The following is a 21,284-nucleotide window of genomic DNA, read 5'->3' on the forward strand; positions in this document are numbered from 1 at the left end:
AAACTATGTAAAGTCGGTGCACGATTTTGTCTTTATGGAAAATCGCATCTTGCACATGGTCTCCCTTTTCCAATAATGTGGGCTTGCTTGTTTGCCACAACCAAATTTATAATCAAATTGACTACTTGTACGTCTCAACTAAATTGATTAATTTCTTTTCGATACGAAATTAAAAAAATTAATATTTTAAATATATTAATAATAAAGTGAATAATTAATTATATATTTTCTTATTTATATCTATTCTATATAAAAAAAATTAATCGATTTAATTGAAACGGCTAAAAAAATATTATAATAAATTAATTAATCTACTAATAAATTTATAATCAAATTAGTATAAATTAGATCAAATAAACGAAAAATGCAATTCATATAACATTAATGATACCTAAACTAATAATCTCGTACAATAGAAAGAATTCGATGCTTCAACTTTACCGCTTTAACTAAGCCTCTTCGATTACTAGAGATGGTCTTAATTGAATAAACTTGTTTCATATAATAAAACAACTATTCGAAAACAAAACTTTTTACCATAGCACGTGAGATTATCATTACCAGCAACTACTTCAACCATCCAATGTTTTTAATATTTGATTGATTTATTTGTCTTTTACATCACCAATATTCATCTCGTCGAATCACACTCATTTGAGAGATTTATCATGACCACTAGTACAACCACAATATTCTATATGATTATTTTTAATCATAGTATGTTTAATGTATTAAGTAATAATTGAAATCATAACAATAAATCAAGAGACCACGATCGTTTTTAGTGTTAAATTATTTAACGTATTAAATAATAATTGAAAGAATTTTTAACCACGATCGTTTTTAGTGTTATAGCAGTTGGACACCGATTATCTACAATTATTCGTTATTTTGATTCGTTCATAATTAATACGGTGTTTTTATTTAGATACACATACCTTTATATTTTTAACTTTATGCATACTTAATATTTACAAAATTTCATCTCACAAACCAGTTATTAATTGTCTAACAAATGAATTTTATCGATAAATTTTTCATTTTATACATATATCTAAATCTTTCACTCCCTCCGTCCCAACGAAAGCGGTGCACTTCTTTTCGGCACGGGATTTAAGAAGAATAAGATTGTAGTGTAAAAGTGCGTAAAGGTGTGTGGAGCCACATTGTTTGTAGTGTAAAATTATTACAAAAAAAAAAAAAGAAAATACACCACTTTCGTTGGAACGGCTCAAAAAGGAATAGGCACCGCTTTCATTGAGACGGAAAGAGTATTATAATACGTGCCCTTCAAACTACATCATATTTTTAGTTTAGGTGGGAATATGTATTTCAGCATCTGTATTATTTACCAAACTATTAATATATTACTAAAATTATACATATCATCAAATCATCAAATGTACTGATATGTCGTACATGTTTTAATTATACCACCCGGAACATAAAGAAATGATAAATGTGTACTTATTCAAACCTATATAAATTAGTTTTTTTATTTTTTTACCAAACAAATTAAGGCTGGTCTAGAAATATAAAACTGCAGATTAAAAATAAAAAACGCTCTCGTTGATGAAACAAACAAACAAGAGAAGGTTTCTGAAACAATTACTACTTCGTATATTATTTTAATCACAACATCATGTGTATATTTATACATTAGGAAGTAAAATACATATGCATTATGTTAGTAATCATACAAATCTCAATTTTCGAACAAAGCCAATGAACGTGACTGACTTTCAAACACGCAATTAAATGACCAATTATAAAAATTGTGAAATTTAATACAAAATGACTAAATTCATTTTCAATCAATCTAAATAATTTTATGGCCATCCACAGTGGTCAACTTTCACGCCCCCTTGTTCGAAATACGTGTCAAATTTATTGATGACTTTAGGATTATTAAATGATCTCGACATTATTGATAATTGATCATAAATAAATATTCCTATAGTGCTTCGAAGTTATGACTATTTATATTTGATTTTCAACTTTTAATAGTCAACGACTCAACGGCTTGTTTTCCTGTTGATCAACTTTAATTTGTGCCGTACAATTAATATATCGCTATTTACAACAGATAATATGGTTCAATAAACAGCAACAAAAGTTAAAATAATCTAATCTAATAATATGAGTATTTTTTTGCGACTACTTGTAAATAGGGCATGTAAACGAGCCGAATCGAATCGAATACTAACATGCTCGAACTCGACTCGTTTAAATATGTTTAAATATTTGACTGTTTGAGCTCGACTCGAGTTTGATTCGAGCTTTTATCTTGTTGATCGAGTTCGTCTCTCGCCATTCACTTGTCGAGCTCGAGCTTGACTCGGGTAATGCTCGATAATGTCAAATTTGAGATTGAGCTCGATAATGTTCGTATACATGATGTTTGAGTTTGAATTCGTTGAAAAATCAGAAAATTTTTCTTGATTAATATGTTACTCGAGCTCGTTTAAGGTTCGTGCACTAGGTTTATAAAAGGCTCGTGAACAGACTCGCAAACGTATTCGCGAACAATCGAATTCGAACATGTTTGCGAGCTCAATGAGCCGAGTGCTGTCATGTTTGAGCTCGGCTCTTTTGTTATCGAATCAAGTCTCGAATAATTTTTTTTGAATCGAATCTTAAATATTTGCGAATAGTTATGTTTATTTATAACTCTACTTGTACACAGTGAATTTGGAAAAGATAATTTAAGTGACATCTATAATAATAGTACTGGATTGTGATTAAACAAAGTATTGCAATTTTATACCCAAGTACAATTAGTCAAACCCGAGTGATAGATTTGTTGCGTAATTGTTGTGACTAATAATTTATCATTGGTGTTTTTAAACAGTCCACAACAATAAATAAAATGAATGATTAGCGATTAAATACTCAAAACATTATTGGGGTAAACCACATGATTATGAACCGATAGCTCCTTTTAGCATAATTAAATATCCATGTATTAATATCTTTTCGATACGAAATTAAAAAAATTAATATTTTAAATATATTAATAATAAAGTGAATAATTAATTATATATTTTCTTATTTATATCTATTCTATATAAAAAAAATTAATCGATTTAATTGAGACGGTTAAAAAAATATTATAATAAATTAATTAATCTACTAATAAATTTATAATCAAATTAGTATAAATTAGATCAAATAAACGAAAAATGCAATTCATATAATATTAATGATACCTAAACTAATAATCTCGTACAATAGAAAGAATTCGATGCTTCAACTTTACCGTTTTAACTAAGCATCTTCGATTACTAGAGATGGTCTTAATTGAATAAACTTGTTTCATATAATAAAACAACTATTCGAAAACAAAACTTTTTACCATAGCACGTGAGATTATCATTACCAGCAACCACTTCAATCATCCAATGTTTTTAATATTTGATTGATTTATTTGTCTTTCACATCACCAATATTCATCTCGTCGAATCACACTCATTTGAGAGATTTATCATGACCACTAGTACAACCACAATATTCTATATGATTATTTTTAATCATAGTATTTTTAATGTATTAAGTAATAATTGAAATCATAACAACAAAATCAAGAGACCACCATCGTTTTTAGTGTTAAATTATTTAATGTATTAAATAATAATTGAAAGAATTTTTAACCACGATCGTTTTTAGTGTTATAGCAGTTGGACACCGATTATCTACAATTATTCGTTATTTTGATTCGTCCATAATTAATACGGTGTTTTTATTTAGATACACATACCTTTATATTTTTAACTTTATGCATACTTAATATTTACAAAATTTCATCTCACAAACCAGTTATTAATTGTCTAACAAATGAATTTTATCGATAAATTTTTCATTTTATACATATATCTAAATCTTTCACTCCCTCCGTCCCAACGAAAGCGGTGTGCTTCTTTTCGGCACGGGATTTAAGGAGAATAAGATTGTAGTGTAAAAGTGCGTAAAGGTGTGTGGAGCCACATTGTTTGTAGTGTAAAATTATTACAAAAAAAGAAAAGAAAATACACCACTTTTGTCACGACCAGACCTAATTAAGGATAATTAAGCCGGGAAAACCGTGACTAATGGAGGAAGATTAGAAGCGGGGTAGAAAGGGGAATAATCAAACAAGAAAGGATCACATTTCATCATTTAACAAAAGGAATATTTATAATATAACAGAAGTTTAGTCGTATAGACTCAAATAACTAGTAAGTTCAGATATCTCTGACTTAGCCAAATAAACATAAAACTTCTGAGTACGCAGCGGAATAAGGTTCTGATTACATGTATGAAGACATGTAACCCTAGAGTTCATTAATACATAATAAGACAAAAGAATCCTGCTCGTCACTTCATCACCATCGGCAGCTGCTCAACCTGCACATTTAGAAATATATGCAGGGCTTGAGTACAAAAGTACTCAGTGGGCACGTATGCCTAAGTATAAAATACATGCTTCAAAACTGTAAATTGTCATACCATAATAAACAGTACAGCAAGGGAGTTTTTCGCTAAAAGGCCCAAGCTTACTAAATTCATTTGTGATTCTTAAAGTTCGACTGCAGTCTAAGTTCTCTTGTAATCTATCATATCTGGAACTTTGTGCCGGAGAGGTGGCCACCTCTCACGGTCACTTGACCGGCCAACCCGCTAGATGACTCACGGCCACTGGTGTACACTAGCCCTGGCAGGATAGCTATCAACTGCTCAAGACCCGAATTCGATTACATGATAAAAGCCACATCAGATAGATATCATACTGAAATTAAAACATTTTATGGCAAGACAATATTTGAAATAACTTCAATTAATTTAGTCATGAAATAACTTGCTTGAACGTAACATTTAAACTCATTTGATATATATGAAAGTAATGCCCACCTGATAGCAAAGCTTTGCTACAGATTAATGACTCCTTGACGAGCTCTTATTCTTGCGCTCGACCTTTAATCCGAGAAAATAACGTAAGACTTTAAATCGAGGGAAAATTCTCAATTATTGAGAATACAGAATTAATGATGCATGATTCTTATGCATGAATTATTATTCTGAAATAATAATTAGGGAATTTCTATTGTTAATCCAGGCTATCGGATTTAAACAAAAGCTAAGTCTCGTCTCATGAAGCCGGATAAAAATTAATCCGTTCTCTTAGGGTGTTCTAATCCGTCAATTAAATAAATCTCGCTCGCTATAGCTGAATAAAAGGCAGTTAAACTGAACATTCGACATATGATCACGTAAGAATTAATCAGGCTTAACGAATATGAATGGAAATAATAATATAATTTCAAATAATTAAAAGGCTCAACATAAGGCAGCCTAATAATTAATTAAGTAGAAGTGGGCTTGAATAATTAACATGAGAGGCCCAATTGAAATAATTCATCGGCTCAAGTAATTAAATAAATCTTGGCCCAATAAATAAATAATTTGATTAGCTGGGCTCAATTAAATAAATCAAACGAGGCCCAACGAAGATAATATAACAGCCCAATAAAATAAATGGGCTTCAATTTAAATAAATTCGGCCCAAAGAAATAATGTAATAGAGGCCCATCTGAGTAAAATAAATAAGGCCCAACTGAAATAATATAACAAAGGCCCAATGAATTAAACTAAAGCCCAATTAAAATAGAATGCAGTTGGGCTTTCATTAGTAAACTCGGCCCAAAGAGACACAATAAAGGCCTACATGAAAATAAATACAACAAGGCCCAAAGAAAATAAATAGAAGGCCCAATTTTCGGCCCAAATATTAAATAAAGCCCATACAAATCAAAACAACAAATAAAGTCAAAGCCCATTTCTCTCTCTCTCACTATCGGTCTCTCTCTCTTCACCAAAACAGACGACCCCCCCTTTTTTTTTTTTTCTTCTCAAAGCAGACGCCCTTCTCTCTCTATTTCTCCCTCTCGCTCCGCCTCCAACCGGCCTCAGCCGAGGCGCCTGCCGCTGCAGCTCCGGAGCCCGGCGAGGTCGACGCTTCGCCGCTTCTCCTCGTCAACGTCAATCCCTCAACGTCCTTCTTATCCTCTCCGAAACAGAGCTGTCACTCTCCCCTCCCAATTTAGAAATCGCCGCCGTCGCCGCTGCCCATGGAAGGACGGTGAACGGTCGCCGGTCGTTGCTCTGCCTGACTCGGACACTCCCTTCGCCCATCTCCTCTCGGCTTCAAACGTTCATCTCTCCCTCGAATCTATTGAAGGAACGAAGAAGAAGCCCTAATTTCTCCATCATCTGAATCTGCCACCTCCACTTTCGAAATCCGGCGAACGGCCGTTGCCGGTGAGTGAGGCCGCCCCTCATTCGTCTGTCGACCTCTCCTCTCTGAACTCAGTTCTGGTCGAGCACTAGTCCCCTCAGCCCACTCTCAATCTCGTCGTTGTTGCTGCGTTCCTCCAGTGAGCAGGTAAAAGTTCGACGCCTCCGTCGATTCCCCGAGCCCCGACGCCGCTGCTGCTACTGGAAGGCCGGCTTCGCCGTGCCGCTGCACTCCAGAATCGGCGAGATTCGCCGCTGAGGTCGGGAGTCTTCTACCCTTCACCGCTCGACGCCGCCGCCTGGGAGCGCCGCCAGCCGCTGTTGTTAACAGTAAGAGTCCGGCAGTCGCCTCTTCCGGAGCCGCCGTCGCCGTGAGTCGCAGAGCTCCGACAGTCCAGTACCACTCATCCTAAAGCTAAGTTATCTAGTCTCGTTTGTTTTCGTTTACGCGATTGGTGTCGAGGAGTATGCATATTGATTCAGTTGAGTGAGAAAAGTCAGTGCTAACATCTAACAGTGTGAGGATGTCATAGCTAAAATTGTCCGATCACGAGCTAGGGTGTATCCTTTCTTATTAAAATGTGGAGCCTATTTTCATGTGTATACTGATCATACTTGGATGGAGAATATGCATTATAGGACATAGCATATTGAGCTCAGTAAATACCTCGAATGTGATCGAATTGATTGCTTGTTGTTGAATCGAATGAAGTGTGAAATAACTGAAATGAATTTGAAGGTGCTGTTGTTTTAATAAATGCAGGTGAATAAAGGAGGAATTGGGGAAAATTTAGCCAAGACTTACCTCCTTTGAAGTTGGCAGCAGTTTTACAAACTCTATCTCTTTCCTTCAAATTTTCTGGTTTCTGGTGTCAAAGGAAATGAGTGAAGGGAGTTTACTGACTGAAATGTTAAAGGACATGGAGGGAGTAAGTGGGAAGTTTGGTGGAGTGGAGAGCTAAGTGGAGGATGAAGGAATTATTGGCGTTGTAATGGTGGCAAAATGAAGTGGAGTTGGTGGCAAAATGATGTGGGGAGCAAAGGTAGTGGAAAGAAAAAGAAAGAAGAAAAAAATATATAGTATAGGATTAATGATGTATTTTCTATGTCTCGGTGATTCTGTAACTGTAAAGTGGATCGCGTGCTCGTATCTGCTTGGTACTGTTTATTTAAATAAATCTCGATTTCGACATGTGATATCTCGCTAAAATCGATAAGTTATAAAATGAATCTAAATTAAATCCGTAGATTTAATTCGTTCGTTGTTTTAATATACAAATTAAATCCGCAGATTTAATTAACTCACGAGTCGGAAATAATCCATGACTTAAGTAAAAATAAAATCTAATTTCATCTCGCTTAAAAATAATAACGTGACTTTGCTAAGTCAGTTATAACTCTGAAATAATATCATTGACTGCTCTAATAATATGAATTCAGGATCATAAGCTGAATTCATATCAGGATAATAACCGTTTTCATTCACTGATGAACAAAAATAAACACTCATTACTGGATTTAAAATATATAAAAGAGCGGGTCACTACAACTTTCGGTGGAACGGCTCAAAAAGGAATACGCACCGCTTTCATTGAGACGGAGAGAGTATTAAAATACGTGCCCTTCAAACTACATCATATTTTTAGTTTAGGGCGGAATATGTATTTCAGCATCTGTATTATTTACCAAACTAATATATTACTAAAATTATACATATCATCAAATCATCAAATCAAATCATCAAATGTACTGATATGCCGTACATGTTTTAATTATACCACCCGGAACATAAAGAAATGATAAATGTGTACTTATTCAAACCTATATAAATTAGTTTTTTTATTTTTTTACCAAACAAATTAAGGCTGGTCTAGACAGGGGGGGACGCACATAGAGTCAAGGGAAGGCAATTGCCACCCCTTGATTTTTGATATGAAATACCTATATTACCCCTCATTAATTATTTATTTATAAATATGTCCTTAATATTATTTTGGAAGCTTGTTTAGTTGTGTTTCTAATGATGCTATTATACATAAGTTTCAAACTATGACGAATCATTGTGGTTAAATATAGATTGAATTTCTATGGATAATTTATATATATATATTTAGTTTCGTTTGATATAATTTTTTTTGCCACCCCTTGATAGAAATCCTGCGTCCGCCACTGGGTCTAGAAATATAAAACTGCAGATTAAAAATAAAAAACTCTCGTTGATGAAAGAAACAAACAAGAGAAGGTTTCTGAAACAATTACTACCTCGTATATTACTTTAATCACAACATCATGTGTATATTTATACATTAGGAAGTAAAATACATATGCATTATGTTAGTAATCATACAAATCTCAATTTTCGAACAAAGCCAATGAACGTGAATGACTTTCAAACACGAAATTAAATGACCAATTATAAAAATAGTGAAATTTAATATAAAATGACTAAATTCCTTTTCAATCAATCTAAATAATTTTATGGCCATCCACAGTGGTCAACTTTCACGCCCCCTTGTACGAAATACGTGTCAAATTTATTGATGACTTTAGGATTATTAAATGATCTCGACATTATTGATAATTGATCATAAATAAATATTCCTATAGTGCTTCGAAGTTATGACTATTTATATTTGATTTTCAACTTTTAATAGTCAACGACTCAACGGCTTGTTTTCCTGTTGATCAACTTTAATTTGTGCCGTACAATATATCGCTATTTTACAACAGATAATATGGTTCAATAAACAGCAACAAAAGTTAAAATAATCCAATCTAATAATATGAGTATTTTTTTTGCGACTACTTGTAAATAGGGCATGTAAACGAGCCGAATCGAATCGAATACTAACATGCTCGAACTCGACTCGTTTAAATATGTTTAAATATTTGACTATTTGAGCTCGACTCGAGTTTGATTTGAGCTTTTATCTTGTTGATCGAGTTCGTCTCGCCATTCACTTGTCGAGCTCGAGCTTGACTCGGGTAATGCTCGATAATGTCAAATTTGAGATTGAGCTCGATAATGTTCGTATACATGATGTTTGAGTTTGAATTCGTTGAAAAATCAAAAAAAAATTCTTGATTAATATGTTACTCGAGCTCGTTTAAGGTTCGTGCACTAGTTTTATTAAAGGTTCGTGAACAGACTCGCAAACGTGTTCGCGAACAATCGAATTCGAACATGTTTGCGAGCTCAATGAGCCGAGTGCTGTCATGTTTGAGCTCGGCTCTTTTGTTATCGAATCAAGTCTCGAATAATTTTTTTTGAATCGAATCTTAAATATTTGCGAATAGTTATGTTTATTTATAACTCTACTTGTACACAGTGAATTTGGAAAAGATAATTTAAGTGACATCTATAATAATAGTACTGGATTGTGATTAAACAAAGTATTGCAATTTTATACCCAAGTACAATTAGTCAAACCCGAGTGATAGATTTGTTGCGTAATTGTTGTGACTAATAATTTATCATTGGTGTTTTTAAACAGTCCACAACAATAAATAAAATGAATGATTAGCGATTAAATACTCAAAACATTATTGGGGTAAACCACATGATTATGAACCGATAGCTCCTTTTAGCATAATTAAATATCCATGTATTAAGATAATCAACAATGTTGGCGTCTAATTGCAATAAATTAGAGTTTAAATATTAATCCTAGGTTTCAACTGGTTATGCCCTTCATTGTATACTCATATGAATTTGGGGGACTTTTCATCTAATTAAAATATTGTCAATATCAAACGTACGACATACATAATTTTATTCAAGAAAAATAAATTGGATCACCTGTGATTATAATTTTTTTTTTCCTCCTGAGGGAAGATTATTAAAAATATTGATTAAAACTTAGTGGATTCATTAGCACGTCAGCTCATTTTATTTATCAACTGAATTCAGTATTTTAATATATCGAAGATGCTATAATTATGGAGTTTATTTATTTTTATACTATATAGTAGTATTATCTTTGCTTGTTAATATTAAGATATTAGTAATTTAACTAATTTAATTTAATGAGTTTAGCCCATCTTCAATTAAACTGGGCCTGAAGCCCATATTATACAGAGCAGCCCAATATAATTAAATATTATCTGCACACATTTTTCCGCCCAAAACCCCTAAGCCGGGAAAGACTACAGTGGAAGAAGGAAGAACGAAGAAGCGAGCAAAATCAAGGCGGAGTAATGGCGGAGATGACGGCGGAGGAGAGGAAGAAGAAGAAGAAGAGTTTGCCAGTGATACCATGGATGAGAGACCCCGTCGATATCAGTCTATCCGATTCATGCCCGCTCAGCTCCACCCCTTTCCTTGACCCCAGGTTTTCCACATTTCAAATCTCTATATAGAATGATCCGGAACAAGTGGAAATGTGTATTAGAGAATGTTGTTTTGCTAGGTTAGAGACGGCGTTGCGGCATAAGGGTTTCGATTCACTGTTTCCGGTGCAAGCAGCTGTTTGGCATGAAACAATTGGTCCCGGTTCATTCGAGCGTGATCTCTGCATAAATTCGCCAACGGGAAGCGGGAAGACTCTCGCATATGCTCTACCGATTGTGCAGATGCTCTCGACCCGCACGATTAAATGCCTTCGAGCTCTGGTGGTGTTGCCGACTCGCGACTTGGCTTTGCAGGTCTCATATTATTTCCTCATTTTTGATAAAATTTTGCGACGGTTTGATTGAACTTTTGTTAATAATGATATGAAATGTGTTACAAGTGCTCGTCAGCTGGTTTTATCAAATTGAGATTTTATGTGGTTTTGATGTTCTGTTTTCTGTTCATAGTTCACGGTTGATACGACATTTGCATAGTTTCAAGTTGATATGCATGTGCTGTGTCATAAGTGTGAACATTTTGTTGCCATGCTGATAACGGCGAAGGAATTGTTATGAATTAGTGGGATTGTTTTATCACTATCTGGATAAGTATTTGCTTGAACATGTAATGTTGTATGTCGCAAATGCATGAAGTTATTAGCTTATGTGTCCTTTTTTTCAGGTCAAGGAAGTTTTTGCTGCTTTGGCTCCTGCGGTGGGATTGTCAGTGGGCTTAGCAGTTGGTCAATCCTCTATTGTTGATGAAATCTCAGAGCTCATCAAGAAACCTACTATGGGTATTGGTGTTTGTTGCGATTCTGAATATTTCTGCCAGGAGATAAGAAGTTCAGTAGACATACTTGTAGCAACACCTGGACGGCTGATGGACCACATTAACCATACCAAGGGCTTCACAGTCGAGCATCTTTGTTATCTTGTAAGGAATCGATTTATCTGCTCACATACGGTCAATCTTCGTTCTGTTGAAGTTCTTGATAACTATCTCGATTCTCGTCATTACTTGAATGTCCGGATATGGGTCTCTCTTTGAATCTGTCTAACCCATAATATCATGTTTTCAAGTTTATGATCATATCTCCTTGTTTGTTGCTTGAGGTTTACTTTTTCAGGTGTGCTCTTAAGCCTTAGATGACCTTATAAATATTCTTTAATCATCATATGTTTTTGGGGACCTAATACGTGTTTTTAACCTTGACACACGGCCAACTCGCTGATGAGCTTCTAGTTTAGTTGACTGAACAGACTGTTACTTAGCTTATATTTGATGTTCAATATCTGTAAAGCTGAAATGGTTGACCTATCTCAGGTGGTTGATGAAACAGATCGATTACTAAGGGAAGCTTATCAATCCTGGCTGCCTACTGTCCTTGAGTTGGCAAACTCTTCAACTAACAGTCAGTTTTCCTTTGGGAATGCCATTAACCCACCCACATTTGGCTCACTAAAGACAGTTAGGAGTTTGTGAGTATCGTGTTCTTTTCCCACTCTTGTGTTCATTCTGCTGGTTGATTTCATGATGTCTGTCTTGTCTGCTAAATGTACATTTGTGTTTGATATTTGTATTAGTCAATGCGATTTAATTTATGTATTTCTGGTGGGGGTGGGGAATGAGGGCAGATGGAAAGACAATCTGGGTTTTGTTTTAATATAATAGGTACTAACAAATACTTATGTTGTAATTAGAACCACATTCAATATTAATTTTGATTTAAATCTTCCTTGTTATGTCATATGCAATAACTGCTAGGTGATAGTCTCTTGCCTATCTGCATTCATTCTGTTTAAGTTGTTTGATTGTAATTTTGATTCAGATACACAGTTTTCAAATTTAAGCTAAGTCGTTTTTTCTTCAAAATTACACATGAATACCAGTGGAGTCGAGAGGGGGTTTAAGGGTAAGCCATATCCAAGGCTTGTGAAGATGGTTCTGTCAGCCACACTAACTCAGGACCCAAGTAAGCTTGCTCAACTCGATCTTCACCATCCATTGTTCTTGACGACTGGAAAAAGCCGGTACCAGTTCCCTGAGAATTTGAAATCTTATAAAGTGGTATGATAATCCCTTCTACCTCTTATATACTCCATTTTCATGAGATTGCAATTTTATTATATCCCATATGTGCTGAGCTCCAAATAATCTACTTATCTCAACATAGTGAGAGCTCTTATTGTAGGATATGCTTAACACGCATTCTTTTACCCCTCGTATACATAGTTAGTGATGATTTATTAGAAGCTTTCGATTTTATAAAAAAGTTTCATAACTATTCTGTATATGCCGTTAAGTAGGTGTAAAATTTTGAGAGGTTACTCAGCATTTTCTCAATCCTTATGCAGGTGTGTACATCAAAGCTTAAACCACTTTATCTACTTGCACTTTTGGAAACTTTGCAAGGGGAGAAATGTATTGTTTTCACTTCATCCGTAGAGTCCAATCACCGGCTCTGCACTTTGTTGAATTTCTTTGGCGACCTTCAAATTAAGATCAAAGAGTACTCTCGTCTTCAACGCCAGTCCATACGAAGGTGATCTAGGCATAGCTATTTTCAATCTTTCTTAATTTTTATTGTATGGTAACTCACAATTATATTACTTGCCATATTTTACCAGTTGGAAAGGAATGATTCCCAATATCATATAACTGTTAGTTGTCAAGTACTTTTTCTGAGAAAATTTTCTGATTTATTCTGTTGTCCAGTATACAATGCTAAGTAAAGTAGCTTACCAAATTGCTTTCTAATATGGAATGACATATATTCTCAGCAAGACATTGAGGTCATTCAGAGAAGGAGAAACACAAGTTCTTATATCCTCCGATGCAATGACTCGTGGAATGGATGTTGAAGGGGTTAAAAATGTAATCAATTATGATATGCCTAGATTCATCAAGACTTATATTCACCGTGCTGGTCGAACTGCAAGGGCAGGGCAGAGTGGCCGTTGCTTTACACTTCTACGCAATGATGAGGTACTTGTAATAATCTTATTTGTTGGTTTTAATTACTGATGCTAAAAGAATGTTGTTCTTTGTTAAAAGATACCCTCCTTATTCTGAATAATGTAATTTTCCCCCCCTTGTACATGTGATCAAAGATTACCCAAAATTTTGTCACCTGAAGTTACGTTGAAGACTTGATTTGTTACTACCAATTATAATCACCTTTCATTCTAATTTTTTTTGACTGTCAGCGTATTTCGTCTGCAAATTTTGTTCAACTTTCTTCCCTTGCGAATGCTGGTTAAGCTAATTAACATGGTCTATAAGTTCTAATTCATTATCTGCTCTTAATTAGCATTTTTAATTTTCTTGATGTTTTGGTTTCAGGTTGTGCGATTTAAGAGACTGTTACAAAAAGCTGACAATGAATCTTGTGCTGAATATTCTGTTCCATCTGAATCAGTAGAGTCACTTCGTTCCATGTATAGCACAGGTAAGAAATCTTCGCTTTTCATCCACGTTCTTTTCTTAGATGTGGGCTGCTGGCAATCTGGGGATGCCCTTTTCCTGTGTCTTTTTTATGTTAATACACATTGAGGCCAAGGGGAGGAGATCTCATGCTGAACATTACATAACAGTTAACACTCATCTGTTATGTGTTGTAACTTAATTCTCTGACATGGTACTGTTACGTTCTAGCACTGGCGAGATTGAAAGAGAGCGTCGAATCAGAAAAGCACAAGAAAACCAGGGTTAATATCAAGACCCGTGGCATTGCTAAGAAAAACGACAAATCTGCTTAAAGGAGCGAAATAATATACCGGAATTATCATTGCCTCCGGACTCTAGCAGTTTCTTTCCATCTCTGTATAAACAGGTCAGTGTTCGTATCGAAATTTAGTATTCATATTGATAAACACATAAACTCGCACACACCCTCCCTCACTCACACACAGACGTTGGTGTATTGGTATTTTTTGTTTTGTTTTGTTTTTATTTTTGCCAATATTTATTGTGCTGTTTGTGTTCCCTTCAGCTGTGCTTATTGTGTTGAGGCAGCGACGAAGCAGCTTCCGGTCTTCCAAAACGGAGGTGAAATTGTTTTTTTTTTTTTTGAAAAAAAAGGTGAAATTGTTGTTGCATACTCTTTTAGGCTATAGTTTTTCTCAGTTTTGATGAATTGCTCTAATTATAGTATTATTTCTTATCCGTTATAATTTTATCATCCCTAATTTGCCCCCACAACTTTTTATTCAGTGAGATAGCTAGACTTTATGCGATATAATATTTGTTGATTTTGATTTTATGTTTCTCGAATGCTGCACTTCATTTCCTCGCCGTTTGTCCTAATCAGAGCTCAAAAATAAAGTTGATTTTAAAAAATAAAAAATCAAATGAGGATTTTATTGAATGGTAGACGTATTTTTGATTATTCTCTCTTTTAATTATATGTATTGTATTTATTTACTTAAATCTTCAGGGTCGGGCGCATATAGCGGGTTCTATGATAAGAGATGATAAATTAATACGGTAATCCTTGTAAACATCACAATTCACACCAATTTAATTATTTGATATTTTGATTAATCGATGTCAATGATGCATTTCTTGCTTAATTCATAATAATTTGTGCAAATCTTCACATAAATAATTGTATAAAATAGAATAATCTGACTGTAATTCCATGCGTTTCCGTAAAAGGCGTTCCACTGCAATTTTTGTTATTAATCAATCTTAAAAACCAAACACCTGGCCTCTTCTTCTACCATTAATTTCTGCATTTGATTTCGGCCCATAATTTTCACTTTTCCTTCCCCTCCCCATCTCGTATATGTACTGCACGAGTTCGAACATTAAGAAACATCACATCGCACAACACATTCTACATCACATTCTATTGCAAATCATCTTCTCTTTCTCTCACTAAATAACTCCTTTCCCCCCGACAATCATGAGAAAGCAAATTAGCTACATGCACCACTTGAATTTGATCGAGGTCGCGCCCTCGCCGGTGATTCAACCCCACAAGGTGTCGCACGCCCCGATGCTCGAGACCATCGTGGAAGAGGCTGGACCGGAGAAGGAGGCCGCAACCAAAGTCAGGGCCATCTACCTCCTTCCCGTCATCCTCTCATTCGTCACCTACGTGCTCATGAGCAAGTTATCCGTCGTCTGACACCCCATCGAACAAAGCAGCCCTCATCTGCTCGCAGAAAACGACACATTTTTCGCTGCTGTGAATCCCCAAAAAAATAAGAAAAAAAGGGAGATGGAACGCCGGAAGATGTGTAGACGAAACAACGAATAATGCATGTATCAAGGGATTTTCAAGCATGTTGTTGAAGAAAGGAATGTGGAGAAATGTAGGGAAATTGCAATGAATCAAAAATAAAAAAATAAAAAAACAAAAAAAAAAGAAGAGGAAGAAGATTCATTTCCTCCTCCAGAATTTCCATGTGAGATGAGGTGAAACAGGAACTGGCCATCTATTATATTGATCACTGATGGTCGAATAGGTTTTCAATAGTTAGGATTCAGGTTTTTTGTAAATAATTGTTTATAATTATAACATACAATTTGGGGGCTCAGATGAGTGTTTCCCTAGATTGAAGCTTTTTAGTTTTATACAGGAGGAAATGAGTAACACATTATTATTATTGTTATCAAGAATATGAAATTACCTTATACCAAACAGGAGGTAATACATACACATATATTCCACTTCAACTGCAAAATTGAGGTTCTCATGTTCATGTCTGTCTTAAAAAGCAAAAATACAGTCATACCAGAGAGAGAGAGAGAGAGGGAGATGCCAGATTTAATGGCAGCAAACATCTTGTGCTCAGACAACTATGATTCTACAGCTGCAGCATTTAGATTTTCAGCGGTGTGCAGCATTTCAATCCGCGGTCGCTTCAAAGCTGAGACAACAAGAAATAAAGAGGATTATTAGCATAATGCAACGAATAACATTACACGGGATAATCGATCAGAATTGAAATTGAACAACAAAAACACTCTGCCTCTAAGTTTCCTTTTTAAGCTAATCTTGCGCTGTTTAAAAATGGTGGCCAGTATGAAACTTCACTGAAAATCAGTATGTTACATCCTAATTTACACAGAATCGCAGCAACTAAAGTTAACTCTTCTTGAAGTTGAATGGTATTACTCTTTTGGAGTTCTTCCCAAAACTACTAATCATTCACATCATTGATATTTCGAAAAAAATAGAGCCAACACCAATTCAGCATAACCATGATTTCTACTCGCTAAGCTATTAAACAAATGAGGAAAAACCAACAACCAAAATGCAGACTCACATCGGATAGATGATCCAGCGAGGCAAGTGAGCCTTGATTTGGTATGGACCTCACTCAATGGCTTCCCTTCAACAGCCTTCCGCACGTCCCAGACGCGTATTACGCCATCAGACGACGCAGATGCCACTATATAAGGATTCTCCCCCCCTGGATCAGCACTGCTCTTAGATAACACAACAATGCCTTTGACACGAGCTGCGTGAGCATTTTCAATACTGTACGCCAATTTCCCGCTGGCTGTGTCCCATGCCGAGATGCTCCTATCTTCTCCACCAGTAAATAATATGCCATTCTGCCAAAAATTGATGATCGAACAAGTAATCGTAAGAGATTAGTTATGATTAAAGGTTTATTTACGAAAGTTAAGTGAAGTAAATAGATCTGCTGGTGCTATTGAACGGTTTTACGGCAGTTTTTGTTCAAATTTACAGCAAACCGTCTGCATAATTAAGAAGAATGAAATATGATTCAGTTGAAAATATTGGCCCTGCATACGATGCTCATTCGTAATTGATTGTAAAAATACTCAAATTTAAAAGAGAGAATTGAAAAAACAAACAATACGTATATTAATCAGAATCCAAAATCTCCCTGCAATATTATCAATTTTTCTGTTTTATCATAATTTATTTGAGCTATCAAGTTTGAGAGAAAAAAAAAGATGAGAGAGAGAGAGAGAGAGCTCACAGCGCCGGAAGTAGCACAGAGGACTTTCTTCGTATTATCCAGCTCGACTATCAGCTTCGCATCCTCGGCCTCATGAATACTGACTTTGTCGTCGACTACCATGGAAAATTTGTCGCCGCTTTCATCGAATTGCACAAGCGACGCTTCTTTGCCCAGCTTGCAATAGAAGCTCCGCCTTCCCCGCACCAAATTGACCAGCGCCAAGCACTGATCGTGGCCGACGGTTAGCGCCAGCTTCCCCGAAGGATGCACGGACAGCGAATTGACCGATTTTTTGTGAATTTTGACGGTTTTGAGCAGCACGAAGGGGTCGGCGTCATAGATGGAGACGAAACCATCGGCGTCGGCTGCGAGAAGGTTTCGCGGGAGGGAGGAGAGAGAAGGAGGAGAGTAGAAGGCGACGGATGTGATGGAGGCGGAGTGGTGGAAGGATCCTACCTCGGAAGAGGAGGAGAGGTCGTAGATTTTGATGCAGTCGTCGTTTCCGCCGGAGACGGCGACGGTGCCGGCAACCGCGACGGTTTTGATGGTGGAGAGGTGGGATGGGAAGGAGAAGAGTGGGGTTAGGGTTAGTGAACGGTTCAACTTGTAGCCCCAAATGAAACGCTCGTACGACCCCGCGACCAAACTCATCTTCGCAGCAAACCAGCAGAGATATAGAGAGAGAGAAGAGAGAGAGAGAGAGAGGAAATAAGGGTTTAAGATGGTGAATCTTTTAGCAGGGTTTTGGATTATAAACTGGGCTGAATTTAGGCCCAATAAAGACAAAGGCCCAGCCCATCTTTAACCCCCCCAAATATTTTATTAATTAGGACAAAAATCAAATAAACAGTTTTTTATTTTGTCTTTTTTGTTTCGATAACACAATTTATTTATATTACTTGAAGGGTGATTATTTTTTAGCTACTGATAATAATAATAGTAACACTAATTATAATAATAAATATATTAAGTATTTATTTTTGGCGGGTCCAACAGAATGTTTCTCCAAAACCCAAAAACAAAAGCTATGTCGTTTAAAACGTTCACAATTCTCCAATTCAGGAATTTGTGATTACCAGTAAATTTTCTGAGAGCGAATGGGCGAAATCGAAATTCAACACCCCTTTTCTCTTCCACCTCCGCCGCTGCCCCCTCTTCCTCCGTCGTCTTCGTCGCGCGACGACTCCGCTCCGCCGGAACCCTCATCTCGGGACGATCCTTCCCCTCCTTCCGCCCCTCCTTTCGATCCTAGCCGAAGTAACCCTCTCTCTCTCTACATGCTTGCTTGTGCGCGTGTGTGATCTTCTTCAATTATTGTATTGTTATAATATTAAATTGCTGTGTGTGGAACTGTAAATTCCTTGTGTTATTTTTTTGTGCTCAATTTCTGTAATCTTGTATCTGTATACCTAATTTTTTGACGTAGGATCACAACTGGATCTTAATGATGCATAATTTGCAATTTTGCCTTGATATAATTATTAACTATTCTCCCCCCTATTATGTCAAACTGGAGCTAAATGTTGCGCACCTTCTTCAAGAGCTTAATTATTTGCGCTCTATGTATCGAGGGGTCTGATTGATGAAATACATTAGGAAGTCGGTGAAGATTTTAGGCGTAAGCACTATTTGGGTAGTTCTGGAGAATTAGTTGCTGCTGCTGATTTTCTAGTTTGGTTACAGAAACACCTTGAATCAAGTTTTTGGTATGTTTTGGTGCAGTCATAGCCAATTTTCTTACATATGTTAAACTTGTTTTGTGTCTTTTAAGTGATTGGGATCATCAAAAGGAAGGCCCTGATCAAAGAATTGGCAGCTGCATATCATGCTGAGTGCCTCACGTACTGCCAAGAACTATTGGAACTTCAGAAAAAAAATGACGAGGCAAGTGATTTTCACAATGCTCGTAATATCTCAGTGCTATTTTCTGCATTCCGTGCTCTTTTCATAATTTATTCATTCTGCCTCTATGTTACTATGGATGTGTATATGATGATATATTATTCTAGGGAAGGATGATAAAGAACCCTCGATTCTGACCCCAAAACCTCTTAGTACTTCAGCATGATGAACATTTATGGTTGTTGTCGTCTATTTTCTTGTCTACCTATGTGCTAGATGTTAGTTTAACTAGTGTGGTGCTGGGTCTGGTTTGAGCCGGGTTCATCTTATCAGTAGTCTGGTTTGGGTGAAGAATCTCTCTGGTTTTATTTGCTTTAGGTCATTTTATGGCAATGTCTATTCTGTGGTCAGTTCTTTTTCTTTAACTGATAATCTAACTGATTAGCAAAGAAAGAAAAAGAAAATAACACTCTATTTCTCCCACTCTGTCAGCTGATTTTATCTGAACAATTTACCAGCTTGTTTCTAGTTTCAGAAGCAGAAGGTTTCGTTTCAGTCTTACATCAACTCGACAATGTTTTAGGTTTCTCAAATTTGTGACACTGTGTTTCTGTATCATTTTATTTACAGAAGTTACATACAACAAGTCTATTCTGTTTATCTCTATTTTTCCCCTAATGCAAACTTACAGAATTAGGGATGAACAATTCATGCATGATAAAGGTATTTATAGATGTGAGGGAAAGGATAGCTTTTGAATTAGGGGTTAGGTGCATGACCATCCAATGTGAACTCTTAGGAACTTTATGAAACAACATTTCCATCTACTCAAGCAATTAGGCAATACAATGATACAATTCGAAAATTGAGCTATACAAGATAGTCCTTTCATGTCAGTAAGTTGATTGAGAGAATGTACATTATTCATGATATAAATTTTTAGATGTGTAGATTTTAGGGGCTTCAGGCATTAACTTTGTCAGCAATTGCATGAAGCCGTAGATAATGACATGATATATCCTAGACATCGAATAGGATATCTCCAAGCAGCATTACATTAAGTTGAACCATAGTTTTTTTTATCTACATAAACAAATTCCCTATCCGTTTGTGCAATTTCCCCTAGAAATCCTACCGATTATTTAGAAGACATGGTGCTCAGTAGTGTTTCATCTGATCTTACTTGGTCAATAATATCCACTTGGGTAATTAATATCTTCTTTGAAATACATGCAGCCATTTACAGACATAAAACTTCCGGAGGAGCCAAGGAAAGAAGCGCTAAGACCTGCCAAACGCGTCAAGAAGTCCCGCTAGGTGTCAATACGAGTTAAACGTCTCTTCATCCCGATCCCATTTACCAATATCAAAAAAGCAACATCTCAGTTTAAGATATATCGATTAAATTGTTGGTATTTCCTTATTCTGGCAGGCGCATCGTGATCTCTAGCAAAAACCATGCTTAGTTCTTGAAGAAGTTCCGTGCCGAATACAACATCAAAGTTTAGTTTCTCTTCTGATGATTATATTTAACAAGAGGGAGCTATACAAAGCACAGCTTGTATTAATGGCTTCATCAGTTATGTTGAGCCATGTGATGCTGGACTACGACCTCACGACATGTCTACTTATTGACTAATAGATGTAGAAATGGGTGTAATTTCAAACTTTGTAGCAAATGGGTGGTTTAATTTGTACCATAATCTTGTATTATAATTGTTTATCAAACTGTGACTATTATAACACGATTATGACTTATGAAGCATATTTCTTTTGTTTCAGTAAATCCTAGAATATTTGTATTTTTGTCGTTTCATAAAACTTTTTTATTTTTGAATTTGTAGTTGATGTTTTATTTTGTAAGTATGTGTGCTAATGGCTGTCTGATTGGAGAA

At 35.8% G+C, this 21,284-nt stretch overlaps 3 protein-coding genes across 7 annotated transcripts; 2 read left to right on the forward strand and 1 right to left on the reverse strand.

The window, feature by feature from the left end:
* The first annotated feature begins 10,367 nt into the window (after positions 1–10,367).
* Positions 10,368–16,183, forward strand: LOC130985170 (DEAD-box ATP-dependent RNA helicase 1). 2 transcript variants are annotated; one of them, XM_057907989.1, is made up of 10 exons: positions 10,368–10,601; positions 10,680–10,914; positions 11,282–11,536; positions 11,927–12,081; positions 12,493–12,670; positions 12,958–13,145; positions 13,384–13,588; positions 13,946–14,051; positions 14,258–14,435; positions 14,595–16,183. In XM_057907989.1, exons 1-9 carry the CDS (start codon positions 10,468–10,470, stop codon positions 14,359–14,361), a joined length of 1,560 nt encoding a protein of 519 aa, XP_057763972.1. In that variant the 5' UTR covers positions 10,368–10,467; the 3' UTR covers positions 14,362–14,435; positions 14,595–16,183. The 2 variants fall into 2 exon arrangements, with proteins under 2 accessions (XP_057763972.1, XP_057763973.1); XM_057907990.1 differs by having other exon boundaries at positions 10,460–10,601; positions 10,685–10,914.
* Positions 16,184–16,252: 69 nt separating this feature from the next.
* On the reverse strand, positions 16,253–18,267 carry LOC130985172 (uncharacterized). The gene is made up of 3 exons (XM_057907991.1): positions 17,566–18,267; positions 16,879–17,170; positions 16,253–16,479 (listed from the first exon to the last, which is right to left on the reverse strand). The coding sequence occupies exons 1-3, from the start codon at positions 18,196–18,198 to the stop codon at positions 16,409–16,411; spliced, it is 996 nt and encodes a 331-aa protein (XP_057763974.1). The 5' UTR covers positions 18,199–18,267; the 3' UTR covers positions 16,253–16,408.
* Positions 18,268–18,442: 175 nt separating this feature from the next.
* Positions 18,443–21,191, forward strand: LOC130985173 (uncharacterized). Of its 4 annotated transcripts, none has more exons than XM_057907994.1 (4): positions 18,443–18,804; positions 19,319–19,431; positions 20,626–20,718; positions 20,822–21,191. In XM_057907994.1, the coding sequence occupies exons 1-3, from the start codon at positions 18,645–18,647 to the stop codon at positions 20,704–20,706; spliced, it is 354 nt and encodes a 117-aa protein (XP_057763977.1). In that variant the 5' UTR covers positions 18,443–18,644; the 3' UTR covers positions 20,707–20,718; positions 20,822–21,191. The 4 variants fall into 4 exon arrangements, with proteins under 4 accessions (XP_057763977.1, XP_057763978.1, XP_057763976.1 ...); XM_057907995.1 differs by having other exon boundaries at positions 20,626–20,706; XM_057907993.1 differs by having other exon boundaries at positions 18,528–18,804; positions 20,626–20,725.
* Positions 21,192–21,284: the final 93 nt, after the last annotated feature.

This window comes from Salvia miltiorrhiza, chromosome 5 (genome assembly GCF_028751815.1).
Source record: "Salvia miltiorrhiza cultivar Shanhuang (shh) chromosome 5, IMPLAD_Smil_shh, whole genome shotgun sequence".
Taxonomy (NCBI): domain Eukaryota; kingdom Viridiplantae; phylum Streptophyta; class Magnoliopsida; order Lamiales; family Lamiaceae; genus Salvia; species Salvia miltiorrhiza.

Coding starts and splice junctions, on each gene's coding strand:
- LOC130985170 (XM_057907989.1), top strand. CDS start 10,468: ATGGCGGAGATGACGGCGGAGGAGAGGAAGAAGAAGAAGAAGAGTTTG. Junction 10,915..11,281: donor CTCGCGACTTGGCTTTGCAG/GTCTCATATTAT, acceptor CCTTTTTTTCAG/GTCAAGGAAGTTTTTGCTGC. Junction 14,052..14,257: donor TCGTTCCATGTATAGCACAG/GTAAGAAATCTT, acceptor GTTACGTTCTAG/CACTGGCGAGATTGAAAGAG.
- LOC130985172 (XM_057907991.1), bottom strand. CDS start 18,198: ATGAGTTTGGTCGCGGGGTCGTACGAGCGTTTCATTTGGGGCTACAAG. Junction 17,171..17,565: donor TCTGTGCTACTTCCGGCGCT/GTGAGCTCTCTC, acceptor AATTTTTGGCAG/AATGGCATATTATTTACTGG. Junction 16,480..16,878: donor CGCTGGATCATCTATCCGAT/GTGAGTCTGCAT, acceptor TTGTTGTCTCAG/CTTTGAAGCGACCGCGGATT.
- LOC130985173 (XM_057907992.1), top strand. CDS start 18,645: ATGGGCGAAATCGAAATTCAACACCCCTTTTCTCTTCCACCTCCGCCG. Junction 18,805..19,318: donor TCCTTTCGATCCTAGCCGAA/GTAACCCTCTCT, acceptor GTGTCTTTTAAG/TGATTGGGATCATCAAAAGG.